The 19,243-nt window shown below is 28.3% G+C and overlaps 3 protein-coding genes across 3 annotated transcripts; 2 read left to right on the plus strand and 1 right to left on the minus strand.

Moving 5' to 3' along the window:
• Positions 1-380: 380 nt before the first annotated feature.
• LOC145752110 (activating signal cointegrator 1 complex subunit 2-like) lies at positions 381-6,425 on the minus strand. Its single transcript, XM_082568326.1, has 11 exons — positions 6,360-6,425; positions 5,646-5,833; positions 5,101-5,240; positions 4,641-4,866; positions 4,048-4,263; positions 3,507-3,761; positions 3,149-3,238; positions 2,572-2,927; positions 1,987-2,252; positions 1,188-1,374; positions 381-838 (listed from the first exon to the last, which is right to left on the minus strand). Exons 1-11 carry the CDS (start codon positions 6,415-6,417, stop codon positions 604-606), a joined length of 2,217 nt encoding a protein of 738 aa, XP_082424452.1. The 5' UTR covers positions 6,418-6,425; the 3' UTR covers positions 381-603.
• Positions 6,426-9,313: 2,888 nt separating this feature from the next.
• On the plus strand, positions 9,314-11,239 carry LOC145753576 (O-acyltransferase like protein-like). The gene is made up of 7 exons (XM_082569981.1): positions 9,314-9,448; positions 9,642-9,721; positions 9,842-9,967; positions 10,141-10,293; positions 10,521-10,591; positions 10,680-10,838; positions 11,019-11,239. Exons 1-7 carry the CDS (start codon positions 9,314-9,316, stop codon positions 11,237-11,239), a joined length of 945 nt encoding a protein of 314 aa, XP_082426107.1.
• Positions 11,240-11,541: 302 nt separating this feature from the next.
• LOC145753578 (nose resistant to fluoxetine protein 6-like) lies at positions 11,542-15,656 on the plus strand. The gene is made up of 13 exons (XM_082569982.1): positions 11,542-11,581; positions 11,842-11,981; positions 12,307-12,494; positions 12,764-12,864; positions 12,966-13,124; positions 13,327-13,519; positions 13,673-13,832; positions 13,968-14,047; positions 14,146-14,271; positions 14,504-14,644; positions 14,695-14,951; positions 15,133-15,291; positions 15,493-15,656. The coding sequence occupies exons 1-13, from the start codon at positions 11,542-11,544 to the stop codon at positions 15,654-15,656; spliced, it is 1,908 nt and encodes a 635-aa protein (XP_082426108.1).
• Positions 15,657-19,243: the final 3,587 nt, after the last annotated feature.

Genomic DNA, 19,243 nt, shown 5'->3' on the forward strand with positions numbered 1-19,243 from the left:
ACATAATGTATTGACATATAAAAAAACAACAGTATTTAAAACAAAATAAAAAAAGAAAACAATTTTTTTTTTCAAATTTGCTTTATTTATGAGGTCAAATAAGGTTGATATGAGCCAATAAAAATGATCTGTAAAGGTCTAAGATAATGTATTAACAATTATGTAAAACAGTTAACGTAAAAATACTAGTCTGCAGTCTTATTAATATCTCATTATATTAAAATTTGACTTCATAACCTACCCTTACACTAAATATATTTTTAAACAAAAGTATTCGTTCTTTTCCTAACTTTTAGTTTTCCTAATTAAAAAAATATTTTAATTCATTTTTTAAATAAAAAAAAATATTATTAACCCAAAAACTACCTTTTCCATAATTTAAACTCAAGATTAAACGATATGTTTGGGGACAATATTCTTTATATTATGCCGATAGACACTTAAACATTAATTAATTATAGTAGAATACAGTTTTTAATAAAAGGCTTGTTTTAAAATTCTTAAACAAACTTGCACTTTTTCGTATTTATTTGATTCCTAAAGTTACCAATAATCACCATGAATTGAAAGTTTAGATTAACAACGTAAAATAAAAATTAATTATTATGCCATCCCTTTGGAAAATTTCTTTGTCGCCAAATTTTTCCGGTTATGATTAGCTCGTGACGATTTTTGAGCCTCCTTTTTCTTTCGTTCCTTCTCAGTGTTTCCCCCAGAATTTTCGGAGCGGGGTTTTCCTTTTCGTTCACTTTGTTTTTGTCGCCATCTTGCTTCTCTGTTCGCGCGAACAATTTCAGGATTTTGAATAAATTCGTCACGTTTAGGCTTTGGAGTTTCACTGTACCAAAAAACGCAATAAACATAGTAAGCAATCTTGTTTTATTTTATATATATTTATGTTACATGCAATTTAAATATAAAAGTAACATTGGCCAGCGGGAAAAAAAGCTGCATATGTTATTTCAAGATTAGAAATTGTAAGTTTATTTACCACTGTTAAACCAAAACATTGAGGCCCAAACAGCACAAAATCTTTAAAATGATACAAAAAAAAAGTAGCTCAAAAGTTTTAAGAATGATACCAATTTAGGTTGTTCCAGGGCCTTTTTAACAACACGAGTAAACCAACTAAAATTTTAAAACATATTTGAATTGATATCGAAATCAGAATACAAATTATAACTTACTCATCAACATCTTCCTCTTGATTTTTCTCCCTAACTTGTTTATTTTTGCCCTGGTCCAGCACCCGAGGTGTCTGAAATGGTCGTCTCGATATAAGCTCGTCATCACTGAGGGAATCCCCCTCGTTTACTACTGCCACGTCATCATAGGTATCGTCGTATTCGTCATCGTACAAAGATGGATTATCAACTAAAAATACAACAAAAGAAATTTAACCGTAATAAAAATTAAATTAAAAAAAAATATTTTTTGACCCCTAAAAATATTTTTAAAATTAAATGAATATTTTCAAAGACCAGAAAAAACTTGTTGGAGTGTACTTTAAGACTTTAACAGTCCCACTAGTAATAGGATTTTGGCCTAACCCAATCATTAATAAATAGATTGATAAACTGACAATAAGGTTAATTACATACTAAACTTAAACAAATAAGACTTTGGTGAAGTTATTAAATTAATGATTAAACTTTAAAAATTCTCACATCAAAAGTAAATCAAACAAAAAAATAAAAAACAGGCAGCGTGGTGTTGTAGTCAGAACACTTACTACATTACGTGAGGTCGTGAGTTCGATCCCCACTGCTGTCATGCTTTAGCGCCCTTGAGTGAGGTGCTATAAATGGTATGAACTCCTGCTAGACCAACACTTACTCTGCAGAATTACCGGGCAATTATAATCAATAATATTCCAAACTACCACAAAAAACTCAAAACTGGGTCAGAGTAACTAAGGTTACTCTATGTTTAGGTAGTGAAGACCTTCCCAAATCGAGGATAAATAAATACAAAAAAATTTTTCACCGTTGACATTGAATTCCACATCACTTCCCTCATCCTCAACAATCCCATATTTGGAATACAAATCCCTCAAATGTTCCACCTCATTTTCCATCTTCCAGTGACCTGCATCTGGCTTTTCCACTTTTCCACGATGGATCTGTGTGCGGTCAACTGTATCATGATGAAAAACATCAAATTGATCATGGTCGAAAATATTTTTTCGATCGGAGATGAAATCTTGTTCAGTAATTTGTTTTTCAGGTGTCAAACTTCTTGATTTTTGTGGACTAAATAATAAATAGATTTTTAAACAAAATTCAACATTTTTTTTAAATACTTAATTGATATTGTTTATTAAATGAAATTTATATTTTAAGCCATAACTTGGGGTTAAAAATAAATACTAAAAATTTAAATTGTCCAAATTAGCAAATAGTTTTTAAAAATCATATATTATATAAATGTTATTATAGTATTTTTTGCATGTAAAAAAATCTGTAAATGTTCTTAGACTCACTTTATAAACGTTAAAATAAAAAAAACAATTATTTCCTACAACAAAATTTTGAGTCTTTAAATTTTTACTACAAATTCAACAAAATTCACCTCGAATTAGCGAATACTTCATTTTCCACAATGTCGGGAGGTAAATTGTTCTCTAAATATAATTGAATCACTTTTTCGGGACTCATGTCGCATCTTTTTAAACATTTATCGATAAAATCACTGTCAAGATGAGGCAAAACATCTCTTACAGATTGAATAAGGAAAAGTGATTCTGTTGATTTGGAATTAGAAACCGGTTGGGAATTGCTGCATTGTGGAGTTGGTTCTAAAATGGTTTCAATTTTACTGGTTGATTGGTTTGTAATATGGTTGTTTTTGGATGGTGGTTTTTGTTTAGTCTGGTTTAATGATTGAAGAATGTAGGCATATTGCTCTTCACATATGTCAGAAAATTCCTGAAAAAAAAATTTATTAATTAAATTAAAATAAATTTATATTTACCACAAAATAACTGCATAAACAGTTCTTTAAATTTTAAGGTTTTTTATACCCAATAAAACACAAAAAATGGCAATAGTCTCATTCATAAACTGGACACTTTTTTTAAAGATTATCAATAACCTTTAACGCTTAATTAAAATAGCTTTTTTGCATTTTACATATATGTTATCATTACCTCCATGGTGGTTGTTAAGTCATTGGTTAAACGAGATTTCTTATTTAAATCAGCAACAAATTTTTGGTGTGACAAAATACCAGACAGAAACTAAAATTTAAAAAAAATTTATAAGAAACAAGTAAGATAAAAAAGATATATATATGATCCAATTTTAGGATTGGTCTAAAAAAAATGCTGTTAGTGATGTTCAAGTAAACTTTTACATGCAAAAATTAGTTAAAAGTTGTGACTATATTATGACAATTAAAATCCCAACCATAAAGCAGTCTATCATCTAGCAAAAAATATTAATCAAAATCTAATGCAAAAACTTAGTCTTATTATTTATAAAATAATCATTTAATAATCTTAATACCTTAAGATAAGATTCCACTATCACAGTGGCCTCATCTCTTTTTCCTTTATCCACTGCATTTGCTATCTCAGTACAGAAAATAACTTTAATATAATGATGGGAGATCTCTTTAATATGTTCACGAGATTGTCTCAGATGTGTCCTAAGTTTTAGGAATTGTGTTTTCTCCCATAAATCCGATCGTTCTGTTATAACAGTTTGTAGTTTGGGTACAATGTTGCTGTAACAATTCGCAAACTTGTCCAAGATACCTGCCTAGAATATAAAGAGCAAAATGTTTTTAATTTAAAAAAATAAGTGGTATTAGTACTAAAATTTAAAATAATAGGTTACTTAGGTATATTGCAGTGCAAAAATACACATTGCACAAAAATGTTATTTTTTTTAGAATAAAATACTAATGATAATAGTTTAGTTAAACATAAACTAATAACAGAAAATTTTTAAAATTAGAAATCAGTATATTACTATAGATAGCATATAACAAAAAATGTAAATAACTAATGATATCGGCATATAATCAAAAAATATTCCTACTTACCTTATAAAAATATTCACACGAAGGCTCAAAAACTACCACAGAAAAGGCTTTTAAAGTATGAAGTACATCGGATAAATATAGCACAATATCACTTAATTCATTGCCATTCAACTTAAGTAACTCTAAACTTGGTAACCCGGTATTCAGTTCTGTTGGTCTTTCTTTCTCAGTTTCTTCAAATGAAAAACCACATTTTTTCTCTAACTCAGTAAAAACCTAGAAAAATATAATTTAAATATTTAGCTTAAACAAAAAACTACCCAATGTAAACTGCCCAAGTAAAACTTAATTTTGTTGTAATAATTTGTTTTTTTTTAGTTAACATAATGTAACCTAAACATAGGGTTACTTATGCAAAAGCATTACAGCATAAGAGCAGTGGGAATCTAACCCAGGACTTCATGTTGTGAAGTCAAGTTGTTCAACCACTACCCCACCCAGCAAAGTTTTTTTTTACATAAATGTTATATATAAAAACATCATTTAAAGAACAAAAGATAAATTAATAAATATTCAATGCATAATAAGATTTTGTTGTCTAAGATTTAACTATGAATTGTAAATAATTAATTGTTTGAAACTTATAATTCTACCTGTAATACAGTGTGCGAGGAATTCTCTAAATCATCAAAATATGAAGGTTGGTGTTTAAATACTGAACTTATCATTTTTGTTAGCAACTCAACATTTTCGGGCACAGCATACAGTGAACAAATGTCCATTAAACTAGGAATGTCAAATAGGAAATTCTCATACAATAGATCAGCAAAATAGGAAGGTGTCATAAAATTTTCTGGGGACTCCTTCGGTGTGGACATTCTAATAAAATTAAACTAGTTTGAATTATAAGTTAGGCCATTATTTTCTTTAAAACTTTTTTAGTATGAGCCTAATGATTGATAAGTCTAACAATGTTTGTTTTTAAAAGCTACATTGTACATTAATTTATAAAGTAATGATCTAGGTTTGATTCCCATTTTAGACAAATTAACATTATTTTAACAAGGTAAAAAATACTTTATGACTATGAACAATAAAGTGTACTTGTATTACCTTAAACACACCATGAACACCAATCTATGAAGCAAGTTGTGCTTTTGAACAAAATCTAGAGGCCATAATTCTTGCCTGTATCGTGGAGCTAACCTCAAGTAAGAATTAATAGAATGGTGGACCAATTCATCATTTATTACCTATACAAAAAAATATTTAAACAACATTATAATTGTTATTATCAATATTTTAGGTAACTTTTTTTTCTTTTACGATTAATATAACATGTAATTTAAAAAACAAGCAGACCAATTTTTAATTAAATTAGTATTTAAATATTGTCAATAAACAAATGATAAAGCCTAAAATGTTAAACTATTTAAACAGTCACCAGATAAGACTAGGATAAAATAACAAAAGTTATATTACAATTAGGCTGTTAAGAATTCTAACATTCACAATTAAACAAAGTTAAAAAAAACTAGAAGACATTTAAAATTAAATAAAAAAACAAAATCTACTTGTTGCGATAATATAAATAACTCAATGATTAGTCTGCAAAGTTAGTCGTCTCAAATTATAATTAATTAAATAACGTTATTAACCTGACACCAAAACTTGGCATAATCGAGTGATAGCACCCATGAAAGATCATTTATAATAGCATCAAGAGATTGGTTAAATTTATTTTTATTATTTTCCGAAAGTGAACTTGGTATGCTTGAATAAATTGTCCCCGATAATTTTTCTGAACATAAATTTGAGTCTAATGCTTTGCATTGAACTAATTCATCTAAAAATATAAAAAAAAACATAATTAAAGAAGCACAGAATGGTAACTAGTTTCAGTAATTTTTCAAATATATATATATATTTTTTTGTATATATCTTTATCCTCGATGTGGGAAAGTCAAATGCGCGACTTAAACATAGAGTAACATTAGTTACTCCGACCCAGTCTCGAGTTGCCTGTGGCAGTTTGGAATATTATATAGATTATATTTGCCCGATAATTATGCTGCTAATCAAGTGTTGGCTCAGCAGGAGTTAATACCATTTATGTAGCAAGTGTTCTTTTTTGATTAGTTTACTCAAAAATTAAATTTTTAAACATAAAAAAACTTAGCAACTGTGGGAATCAAACCCAGCACCTTCATTCAAGTGCTAGAGTCACGTGTAAAATTAAAATGGTTACACAATTGACTGCTAAAAAGGTTAGCTAGTATAACTATAGCACTATATCATAAACATATGCTGTAAAAATTTAAAAATAACACATTAACAGCATTTTTTTACATGAATATAAGTAATACACTTACCAGTTTCAGTATTTAAAAAACTAAATTCTTGAAAATCAAGTGAAATTACTTTGTTCATCTTCTTGTTATTTGTGTTTACGTAAAATACGGATTTTATGAATTGCGGATATGTTTTGATGCGTCATGACGTATATGTGCCACTAAAACCTCAATTGTTGTAATTAGGAGTTAAGCATTATTTAAAATTAAGTTTAACAAAATTAAAATTGAACAACTAAAAACTTGTTAAAAAGTATAAAACTTTGTAACGTTATTTAATTTAACTTGTACCAAATTTATGTTAAAGTTAAATTTTATAAAGTTTTTTATTTTATTTTAATCAAAAATACTAACAGTTCCAACATTTTTTTCAAACAAAGCGTTCAAACAAAGCGTTAGCTGCGTTTCTCAAATACAAGGCTTTGTTTACTTTTATACGTGCAATGTTAAATTCAACATAGAAAAACAGGAAACAAAGTAAATTAATTAAATACAACATCACACACTGTAGACAATATCGTGTTTAAAATTATTAACGATTAACGTATACATTTTCATAGACATGATAACAGAGAGATAGGAATGCAAGTAGAACATGCAGGTAACTTTAAAACTTTAACCTAATTTGTGTAAGCAACAACTAAAACCAAAAATTTAAATTTAACATAACTTTAGATTTTTGCTCAATTTAAACTTAACGTTGTGTATTGACAACTATTAAAAAATAACCCTTCTATTTTTTGTCTTCAAATTGCCACATAACAAGTTAAACTGCGGATTTTTTTAACTGTTTTAACAATAAGTTAGCAAAATTTTTGAAGTGTTGTGTACCCAAATGTGAGATGTTAAAAGAAAACGTAAAATGGACTGGCAACTCCTGTGAGAGCGTTGACGTCATCAAGGAGAAGTGGCGCAATTCACTTTTAACAAGGGTAAATTATTTTAAATATATCAATTTAACTTTTTATATTATTAACTTTTTTTTACTTTTGTTTAAACAAATTTACGACTCTTCATAATTTATTAAAACTTAAATCTTTTATATTGCAAATTAGCATTAACATCGTTAAAGTTTTTACTGTCTAAATAACTTGTTTAATTTTAACAGTAATTAGAATTTTAAAGTTTATCTCACTGATTGTTCCAAAATATTATTTAAACTTGACTAATAAAATCATGCTAACAAATAATTTTAGTTGGGTATAAATTAAGAAAATGTAATGCAATTGTTTAAACTTCTATAGTTTCAATCTAGCATCATTCCATCCGAAATAACTTGGGAAACATGCTTTCCATCTGAATGTTCTGACACTGCTGTATACATTATTTTAGCCGCTTACTTTAGCAACATTTCTTCATCTTTACCTCCTTTGCTATATATTGATTGCTTCAACTATGTTACTACACTTGATATACCGGCAATTATTGCAATGTAAGTATTAAGGCCTAAAATATATTAACAGTTTGCAGTGTGTTGTAACAAAAGAACAGTTACTTACTCCTATGTTAAACTAGATTAATTTATTGCAAACGTCACTTTTTTAAACCACAAAAAAAATATTTAATTATAGTTAGTAAACAAACTGCACAACTAGTTAAACAGTATATTAAATTGTTTAAGCCATTTATAAATTAAGTCAGAACTTTAAAAATTGCAAATATATTGTCGAAAAACTTAAAAAAAAACTGCAAACATCTTATAAAACTAGAAGCGACTACCGCACGCTTTTACAAAGACCTAATTAACATAAAATGTTTATTACAGAATGGTTTCGTTTTTTTTGTTTCTCTTAGTATCATTAGGAACTATTTGGGATGTAAGATATAAACAGGATCAGATAAATAATCAAACTATTGAATTGAAAGGTACAAAAATAATATCAAGTTAAATTACATTTAATTCGTTTAATAAAAATAACATATCTTTTGATTTAAAATGTTTACAATTTTTAAAAATAAGAAAGGTTGCCTAAAAAATGCAGTTTAAAAAAAAATTTTCTGTTGTTGCAGGAAAAATTTTAAATTGTTTTTCAATTCGAACGAACGCCAAAATGTTTTTGAAAATCAAACGAAAAAAGGAAACCTTGCAAGTTTTAAGCGGAATGCGTTTTTTGAGTGCAACTTGGATTATTTTGTTTCATATTCAATTTGCAATATCTTTATCAATACGTAATATAGGTCAATATACTACAATATATATTTTTAAAGTAAAATTTTTATACAACTATTCAATTTAATACGGGCAACTTACTTAGAAATTTGTGCCAGTATGCTTCGCCTGCGATATCAAATTTAAAATACTAATTTACTTAATCTAACGCCAAAATGTTTTGAAAATTAAACGAAAAAAAGAAAACCTTACCATATTCACAAATTTACATCCTAAACAGTGAATATACTCTAAAATATACACTATTGGGCCAGTTATTTAATCTTTCTTGTTTTTCTAAATTATAAAAAAATATGTATGTATCAGTGTTGGGCTATTAAATATTTTTTTTGTTTTTTTCAACTTAGAGAACGGGGTGTTTTTTAACCGATTTATCAAGCACAACTTAGGATTGTTGATGCCAGCCTTTCTTGGAACCTTTGCTGTTGATGCCTTCTTTTTTATTGGTGGATTGCTTGTAATATATCTTGGTATGAAACAAATAGTAAACAACAAAGGAAGGATCAATATTCTAAAAATATATCTACTGAGATATCTAAGGTACCACGAAACACGACTAATGCACCACAAAACAAAAATAATTCACAATTTTTGAGTATTTAATAATTTACTACTATATACCAACACATAATGTAATAAAATCATAATTTCTCTGGTTTATTTATTTTATAATTTTTTAATATTGAAAGTCTTATTAAAATCAACTGCAAAAAGATGACTTATTTTAACATAAACTACAACCAAACCTAGTACAACAGTGCTATAGTTATAAGCTTTTAGGTTAACTCTGGCTTACGCCTACGTAATGCTGCTCGTTGTTGGATTAAGTAAATATCTTGGTTATGGTCCTTTCTGGAGCATTACTGACCAAGCAAATAACTGCACCGAAACTTGGTGGAAAAACATGTTGTACATCAACAACTTGTTTCAATTAAGACAGGTTTGTAGTGTTAGCATATTATCATATACAAAAACTTTTTAAAAAGACTATAATGTTGGTGTCCAAGTTAAAAATAAAAACAAAATTGTGTATAAAAAAATACAAGAAGGTGTTTTGACCATGGTAATTTTTTAACCTTTTTTCAAATCCTTCTTTTGTGTAAATAATTTTTATACTTTCGTTTACATTGCAGTGCATGCCTTGGTGTTGGTATCTTGCAGCAGACATGCAATTGTATTTAACGACACCTTTTTTACTACTAATTCTAAACAGGTAAACTTCGCCAGTTATTTACCGTTATACTTTTATCTTACACTAAAACAAAATCTATCTAACACTTAAATTTCTTGGAATAAGGAAATGTCAATAATATTTTTACAATGTTTTTTCTAGAAACGAAAAAGTTGGTGTTTTTGTTCTTTGTTTGTTAATATTAGGAAGTTCAGTTTATGTTGGAGTAGTAAGTTCTGTGTATGAGCTACAACCTACTCAACTAAAATATAGACTAGAACAAGCTCAGTGAGTACACAAAATACCCCTTGATAAATTACTACACTACTTTATTGCTTTTACAAGTGTTTATAGCAAACGCTAATATATAGTAACTGTACTTATAATTTACGCTGGTTTGCTGATCATGTTATATTTTTTGCAAACTTTAAAATCTTTCAACCTACATTCACTCTTTTAAGGTTTCATCGACTCGAAGATAAAACTAACAATAATTTAAGCAATCTTACCAAAGACACCTACTTTACTCCGTGGTCTAGGTTTAATACTTATGGAATTGGAATGCTGACTGGATATTTTCTTTACAAAACCAAACTTAAATTGAAGTTGAAAAAGTTAAAAAGAAATAACAGATTTTAATCGAGTATAACAAAAGAAACATAACTTTAATTTATTGAACCCTGCTTAACATTCACCTTGGCTTAAGTCTTAATCTTATTTAGATAATTGTACTGACTGGTTGGGTTCTAACTCTCACTTCAGGTTTAGCTGTAACATATGGGTTATATTACTACATGAAACACCAACTATATATGGAAAAATAACTAAGTGCATTCTATAGCGCTATGGCTCGACCTGTATTCGCGCTGTGTCTAGCTTGGGTCGCATGTGCTTGTAATTTTGGATATGGAGGTGTGTTTTCACTTAATGCTTCTAATAAACGATAACCTTAGGTTTTAATTATTTATTTAAATATGTATAACAATATTTAAAAATTCAGGACCAATCACACATTTCCTGAACTGGAAAGTTTTTACACCACTAGGCAATTTAAGTTATTGTGTCTATTTGATTCATTACATAATCTTGCTATGGTATTCACTGGCTAGAGACCAAATGTCGCATTTTCACATGATAACCTTTATCTACGCTTACATAGGTGAGCTATCAATTAGTACAGTATTTTCTACATTAGCATTAGGTTTGACTTTAAGTAAAGTTTATAGGTACAATAAATGTTATGTCATTACATGCCATTGTTATTGCACTTTTACTTATGTTACACATACTTACTATACCTAAAAAAAACAAACTTGAATTTCATTTATTTCAATGCTAGGTTCCGTTGTTATATCTTTCGGAGGCGCAGTAGTTCTCTGTTTATTAGTCGAATGGCCCTTCACAAGGCTAGCTAAATTACTACTTTCACCAAAAAATATTCGCTCTCAAGAAACTAACGATAAACAAGTTATTGAAACTAACGAGTTTAATAGCTTCGACAAATCATTAGATCACGATAAAGAAACAAACGAGGAGCATATAAACCAAAGTTATTTGTAATCGTATCAAGTTAAATTATCATAAATATTTGTTTCTATTGTAATTATGATATCAACGTACTGTTGTATTGAGCCAATGTTAAATTTTCTTGTATATTTTTTAATTTAACCAATTTTAAATTTAAAAGTTTGCTTGATTGTAAATAAAAAAGTTGTTGAGTGCTTTTGCAATTTTATTAACTTCTACAATGCAATTTGATTAAGTTCCACAAAAAAGTTATTGAGTAACTGTTTAAATAGATTCAAAGAATTGTATTCGAAATTTTCAAGTTGTATTATTTGATGCCAAACTTCAAAAATTATATGCCTTGCAAAGTAAGTTATGAACAATCATTATACTTAGGTACGTGTTTTAACATTATGATGACAATGCACAAATGAGCCATGTAGTTAAAATTACATTTCGATACAGAAAAAAATTTACTTTGTACGGACACCCATAAATGAACATGAATTGACCCATGCGTAAATAAGGAGTTTATATTTGAAAGAAACTAAACAGAATATATTATTTTTCACCCAACTAACTAAAAAAAACGATTCAAATTTATTAAACTCACTACACAACACATCTAGGATAAATTTTTAATAATTTTCCCACAGTGTTGGATGCATGGGGTGTACCACAAAATGAAATTTTGGAAGGAAATGTAAGATGGTCTGGCAACTTTTACGAGTGTGTTGACGTCAGCAGTGATGTCATCAGTACAAAGTCGTGCAACTCACATCTAACTCATATAGGGGTAAACTACTCTGAAACTTTAAAATAATTGGTTTTGATGATTCCCTTTTACCATTACTTTTGTTCAAACAACTATAAGATACTTAATAATTTATAAAAACTAGAAAATTATAAATTGACATTAACACCAATAATAATTTTATGGTCTGAATAACCAAACATAGTTAAATTTTATTAGCAGCATTCAGAATTTTAAAATAAGCTTTATTAGTTGCTTTAAAAATTGTTTGAACTTAAAAAGTGAATACATGTCAACATATAAATCTTACAATTGTTGTTGGTGACAATTCAAGAAATATGAAAATAAATTGTTTAAACTACTATAGTTTCAATCTGGGGTGATTCCATCTGAAATCGCTTGGGGAACATGCTTTACATCTGAATGTTCAGACACTGCTGTACAAATTATTTCAGCTGCTTACTTCAGCAACATTTCTTTATCTTTACCTCCTTTGCTATATATTGATTGCTTCAATTATGTTACTACACTTGATACACCAGCCATAATTGCAATGTAAGTATTGAGATCTAATATATATAAGAGTTTTAAATAGGACTCTAGCATAATAAATTGACTTTTGCTTAACTAAAAAACATTATCTAGTTACAGTTAGTAAACAACGAGTGCAACTTGGTTAACAGTACATTAAATTGTTTATGTCATTTAGAAATTAGGCCAGAACTTGTAAAATCGATAAATATAATACAAAAACTGCAAACTTTAATAAAGCTTAAAGCCGTGTCTATATACTTTTACAAAAATTTGATACATATTTGTTACAGAGCGGTTTCAGTGTTTTTGATTATCTTGGTATCACTAGGAACTATCTGGGATGTAAAATATAAACAACTCCAAGGCAACAACCTAACTATTGGATTAAAAGGTACAAATTAATATCAAGGTTTTGATAATAAAACAATGAAACATATTTTATTGGTTTAAAATTAAAACCCACCAAACTAAATTTTTGTCTTGTTGTTAAAGAAAAAATGTTAAACTGTTTCTCAATTCAATCAAACGCCAAAATGTTTCCAAGAATCGAACAAAAAAAGAAAACTTTGCAAATTTTAGACGGAATGCGTTTCTTAAGTGCAACTTGGATTATTTTGTTCCATATTCACGAATTTATATCTCTTAAATCAGGTAACATGGGAAATATAGAATAAAGTATACATGTTAGGCATACTATATAACATACATATATCTAACTCGATAGAAAAACTTACCAAACAAATGTACCTATCTTTCCTTTGTTGATTTACTGAACTTATTATTTTGACAAAATTAAACTCAAAAATAATGTAAAAATGCTATTACTTACAATTAAAATAATTTAAAATCTTAGATAACGGAGTGTTTTTCAACCGATACACTAAGAACAACTTAGGATTGTTGATGCCAGCCTATCTTGGAACCTTTGCTGTTGATACCTTCTTTTTTATTGGTGGATTTCTTGTAATATATCTTGGTATGAAACAAATAGTAAAAAACAAAGGAAAAATCAATATTCTAAAAGTATATCTACTGAGATATCTAAGGTATATAAATTTATTTTATAATTTTTAAATAAAGAAACAAAGTAAACTTTAAAAAAAGGCAACTTGTTCTTATAGAAACGTCTTTGTAGGCTACCATAAACTACAATCGAACTTAATGTAACATTTTTAAGATAATCTTAACAATTTGTTTAGACTAACCCCTGCTTATGCTTACGTGATATTAATTATTGTTGGGTTTAACAAATATCTTGGGTATGGTCCTTTCTGGAGCACTACTGCTCGAATAAATAACTGCACGGAAGCTTGGTGGAAAAATTTGTTGTACATTAACAACTTATTTGACTTAAAACCGGTAATATAAATTCAAAATATAAGATAAATTGTAAATGGATTAGTTTTAATAATGATTTATAATATAAAATTTCGTTGTTTTAACTTTGTTGCAGTCACCTAAATGTAAAAATATTTAAAGTGATTTACATTGCAGTGTATGATTTGGTGTTGGTATGTAGCAGCTGATATGCAATTGTATTTAACGACACCTTTTCTACTTCTTATTCTAAACAGGTATAAGTCAGCATTTAAAAATAACAGACCCACCTTAAAACAAAAACCTTAATAAAATTTTAGTGTCCAACGTTTTTTTTTCATGCGTTTTTTTTTAGAAACGGAAAAATTGGAGTTTTTATTATTTGTTTATTAACATTAGGAAGTTCAGTTTATGTTGGAGTAGTAAGTTCTGTATACAAGCTACAACCTACACAACTTCGCATACGACTTCAACAATCTTAGTAAGAATACAAAATATGTTTTTTATAACATTTTCCCTATCATACAAAACCAAGTTTTTTTTAAATATTTAGTCCAAGTTATATGGTATGATTAAATGTAAACGCTTCTATTAATAACACAATTTGTTGTCATGCTATACTGTAACGCTATGTATATCAATATTGCATTGTTCTTAACTTGCCATACGCTGTAAAAGTTGAAATTTTATTAAACTAATCTATCTCTTTTAAGCTTCCATCGAGTAGATAGCAGTAACGAAAATTTCGGTTATCTTACTGAAGACACCTATTTTACTCCGTGGTCTAGGTTTAATACTTATGGAATTGGAATGCTGACTGGATATTTACTTTACAAAACCAAACTTAAATTGAAGTTGAAAAAGATAAAAAGAAATAACAAATTTTAATCAAATATAACAAAAGAAACATAACTTTAATTTATTGGACCCTGCTTAACATTCACCTTGGCTTAAGTCTTAATCTTATTCAGATAATTGTACTGACTGGTTGGGTTCTAACTCTCACTTCAGGTCTAGCTGTAACATATGGGTTATATTACTACATGGGACCCCAACTATATATGGAGAATAATCTAAGTGCATTCTATAGCGCTATGGCTCGACCTGTATTCGCGATGTGCTTAGCTTGGGTAGTGTGTGCTTGTAATTTTGGATATGGAGGTAAGTATAACTATTAAATTAAGTAGTTAATTTTTGAATATATATAAAGTTAATATAAGTAAAATTAATTTTTATACTCAACAACCTGAATTTTTTAAACAATTACTTACTAAAAGACTTAACTAATCAGATAATTTGCCAAAAAAGAAATATAACTTTTTATGTTTCGGAATATATTTAGGGCCTATAACACATTTACTAAATTGGAAGGTTTTTACACCACTGGGCAACCTAAGTTACTCAGCCTACTTAATTCACGACTTGTTTGTTCATTGGTATTCGCTGGCTAGAGATCAAATGTCACATTTTCACATAATATTCCTGATCTATGCTTACATAGGTGAGTAATTACTTAATCATACAACAGGTAGTACATAGACCATGGATATATATAAAAAAGCGGATCACAAAGTGTTCGGATCAAGAAAATTGACAAAGCCAATACTATGATTTAAAACATAACAAAGTTACTAAAAATTTATTAAGTATACAAAAAATTATTTAGAAAAAAACAATTTCACTTATATAAATTTTAACCTAGGTTGCGTTGTTTTAACTAAATTACTATTCTTGCTGATGGATAATCAAAATCAAGAAACTAACGGTAAACTAGCTATTAAAACAAACGAGTTTAATGGCTTTGACCAAACAGGAGATCATGACAAAGAAACTAAAGAAGTACATACGAACGATAGTTATTTGTAATTTTAACTAGCTTAAATAATTCATGATATTAGTTTCTATCACCTAGTTTAAATAATCCACATAACTATTTCATGTAGCCAGATATCATATTAAATTTGTATTATTATAATTTTACCAAATTTAGTTTATAATAAAAAATTAAATGCGAACGTTAATAATGTTAAATGTCTTTGCAATTACTTTTGACGAGAAGCTGATTAAATATTTTGAAAATACTGTTTCGGAATCATTGCTAATTACTGGAGATGATTCAACAATAGAAACAAAACCTCTAAAATATATACGTAGCTTATATAATTTATAATGGAATTAAATTACATGTAGACATTGGGTTAAATAAATATAAATAACACTTATGAAGTCGGTTCAGTAGGCTATACTTGATAACGTAACATATAGTTTAAAATTCGATTTTTAACTTATTAAGCCAGTATTTAATCAGGTTTTTATCTTAATAAGCCAGAATGTACTTAAGCCCTACATAAACTAACTCTTATAAACTTTAAACGTACAAATTATACGAAGGGTAAGTTAAAATTTTTTTACCTTTCAAGCAAATTAAATATAATGCATCCAATACTCTTCAGGAAATTTTTCACTTGCGTAGTTTTGCTAAGTATATGCAAATAACAAGAGGGTATATTACTAAATAAAATAAACTTTACCAAAATTGCAAAACTATCTTTTTTTGTTTTGTTTACACCTGTCACAAAATATTAAAAATTACAATTAAAATCCAAGATCAAAAATTTTATACTGACTCATTTTACACTTAATTTGTATCTGTATCTTTAAAGCCAAGAAAACTTTACATACCTATAATGTTAGCCTAGCATAAACAGCGGAGTTAAAAACGCTTACAAAACGTTTGCCTAAATTGGTTACGCAAAAACAAAAACGAGTAGGTCTGAAAGCAGAATGCGACGACTTACGTTTAGCATTGGCTTAAGTGTACTTGCACTTTAAGCTATTTCTACAATTATTAACATAAAAGTTCAAAGCCCTCCTTTTTAAAAAAAACTTCATAAATATATACAAACAATACAAAAAGGTGTAACATATATTTTTAAAATATAAAAAGTGTTGTACAACATCACGAGATCCCACTTATGCACGTATTTAAATTAAGAATCAGGTATTGCGATATATTGCCTGATATCGGCAACTTTTGAACAAATACAGAGGGGGTTGAGATTAATGATAAAAACTACAGAACTCTCTTTAACAACATTGGTGTGTTGTTCAACTGCAAAAGAAGAGAAAAGTTTCGAATTACACCAATAACAAACTTAGCATTGAAACAGAGAGAGGTAACTAGGGAAACGATATCGCTATATTATAAGGCTGGTTTGAGGATAAATAAAGTTTTAACAATCGGCAAAAATGGCGGATAACGACGGTTCACCGATTAATGTTCAAGTTAACGTTTATAAAAAATAAGTAATTAATCATTATAATTAAAATATACACACTATTTTAAAAAGATAAAACGAAATAATATTAAAAATGTAATATTTTATTAAATAAATTTTATGATTACCATTGCTATAATAAATACAAAACAATAAAATATAAAACAATTAGATTTTGTGTTGATTTAAAGCGTTTTTGGTGCACTTATTGCATAATAACGAATTTTTAAACAAAGACCTTTTTACGTTTAAGTATTAAGTACTTTCGAATTATTCGTTTTCTTTTAATCGTGCAATAACCAAACCAGAATAGAGAAACAGGAAACAAAGTAAATTAATCTAATACAACATCACACACTGTAGGAAATATCGTGTTTAAAGTAAAGTTCTTGTAGCGTCTGCTTATATTATTATTATTTTTAAAGTTTCAACAACCTGCAAAATGGAAAATAACGACGTTCCACCGATTTATGTCCAAGTTAACGTTCATAAACATGATGATAGAGAGATAGGAATGCAAGTAGAGCATGCAGGTAACTGTAAAACTTTAACTTAATTTGTGTAAACAACATTTAAAACTTAAAATTAATAATTGGCATAATTGTTGCAGACCAAGTTACCCACTATACAATACCACAAGAAAATGCAAGAAATGAAGAAACTGTGGGTAATACTAGAGAAGACAATGTGACTGGTTCGCAAACAACTGAGGCAGAACTATCGACATCAATATCACATTTAAGCACAACTGTAACTCGACCAAAACAAAAAAATCGTGAGTAAACAACGCTCAAAACAAAAACAAAGTTGATAATTTAATACTAATATAGGTATGATAACACAATACATTTAAGTCTAGTGTCATGAAAAAATACGACTCCAACTGAAGATTTATACTTTTTTTACATTATTTTAGAGTGATAGTATTTTTATCTGCAGATATGTGTTGTTTTGGCCTGTTAAGATTATCCGGCCGGGTTCAAGGGCGAATATTGTGACATTAATGCCCAAAAAACTTTTTGGCCTTAAGGTGATAGGTTTTTATATTTTTTATTGGGAGGGGTGTGCTGTTAGAACGTGGTTGAGCTATCCGTAAACGCCGGGCTCAAGGTCGAATAATGTAACGTTGGTGCGGCTCGAACCCGAAACCTTTCGGCTTGTAGTCCGATGCCATGACCGGTTCGCTACACTACCTGTCTTTGTTCTTTTAAAAAAGTTAGTTGGCTCGTTAGCGCTCCGTGCGGATGTTATATAATTGTTTTTAGGTGGATCTGTCACGTCACAAGAGTTTTTAGAAATTATTGACCACATAGGTAAGTTATTGCTTAAAAGAATTAATAAAACAATAACAAAATTTAAATGTTTTAAATCTTAATAAATTTATGACGCAAAATAACATATTTAAATATAATAATATATAAATAATTTGTTTATTCAACACTAATCATTACGGATGCAAACTGTTAAAAAAATTCAAGTATTTAAAAAAATACCTTTTCCAAATTTTTAACTATATATCAACAATAATTTTATTTAAATATTCAATTTTGTTTAGAAAATGTTTGCAAATTACGATATGAAAGAAATTCCGATGCCATTTTTTCTGCAACAATAAAACATTCTGAATACGACCTAGAAATACAAAGCATCTCAAATCTTATACTTTCCTATGTTGCTTGTTTAAAAACCAAAAAGTATTATCGCGTTACTCAGATCAGAGACAAAATAACTTTAATAATTCGAAACAAAACTCAGCTAACTGCACCACAAGTTAAATCTGTAGCTAATGATCTTCATGCTCAGAAGAAATATCTAAAGTCTATTCTATTTTACTCGATCGCATTTTCCTTATATAAGGACAATATCTACCCAGGCATTAATGTTGAGAATATGAAGTGGTGTGTAAGAGAAATTACATTAACAGTTCAAGAAATGTTAAAGGAAGATCAAAACATGATAAGTGTTGTACAACATTACGTGATTCCACTCATGCATGAACTTAAATTAAGAGTAGAAAACTTATCTGGAGTAAACACGGAACTAAAAGTTGTTAAACTAAGTGAATGTTTGTTAAATATTGGGTATTGCGAGATGTTGGCAGATATCGACGACTTTCAAGCAAATACAGAGGGGCTCAGATTGATAGATACGATCAAGTATAAACGAAAATATCAA

The sequence above is a fragment of the Corella eumyota genome, chromosome 5 (assembly GCF_963082875.1).
Source record: "Corella eumyota chromosome 5, kaCorEumy4.1, whole genome shotgun sequence".
Taxonomy (NCBI): Eukaryota; Metazoa; Chordata; class Ascidiacea; order Phlebobranchia; family Corellidae; genus Corella; species Corella eumyota.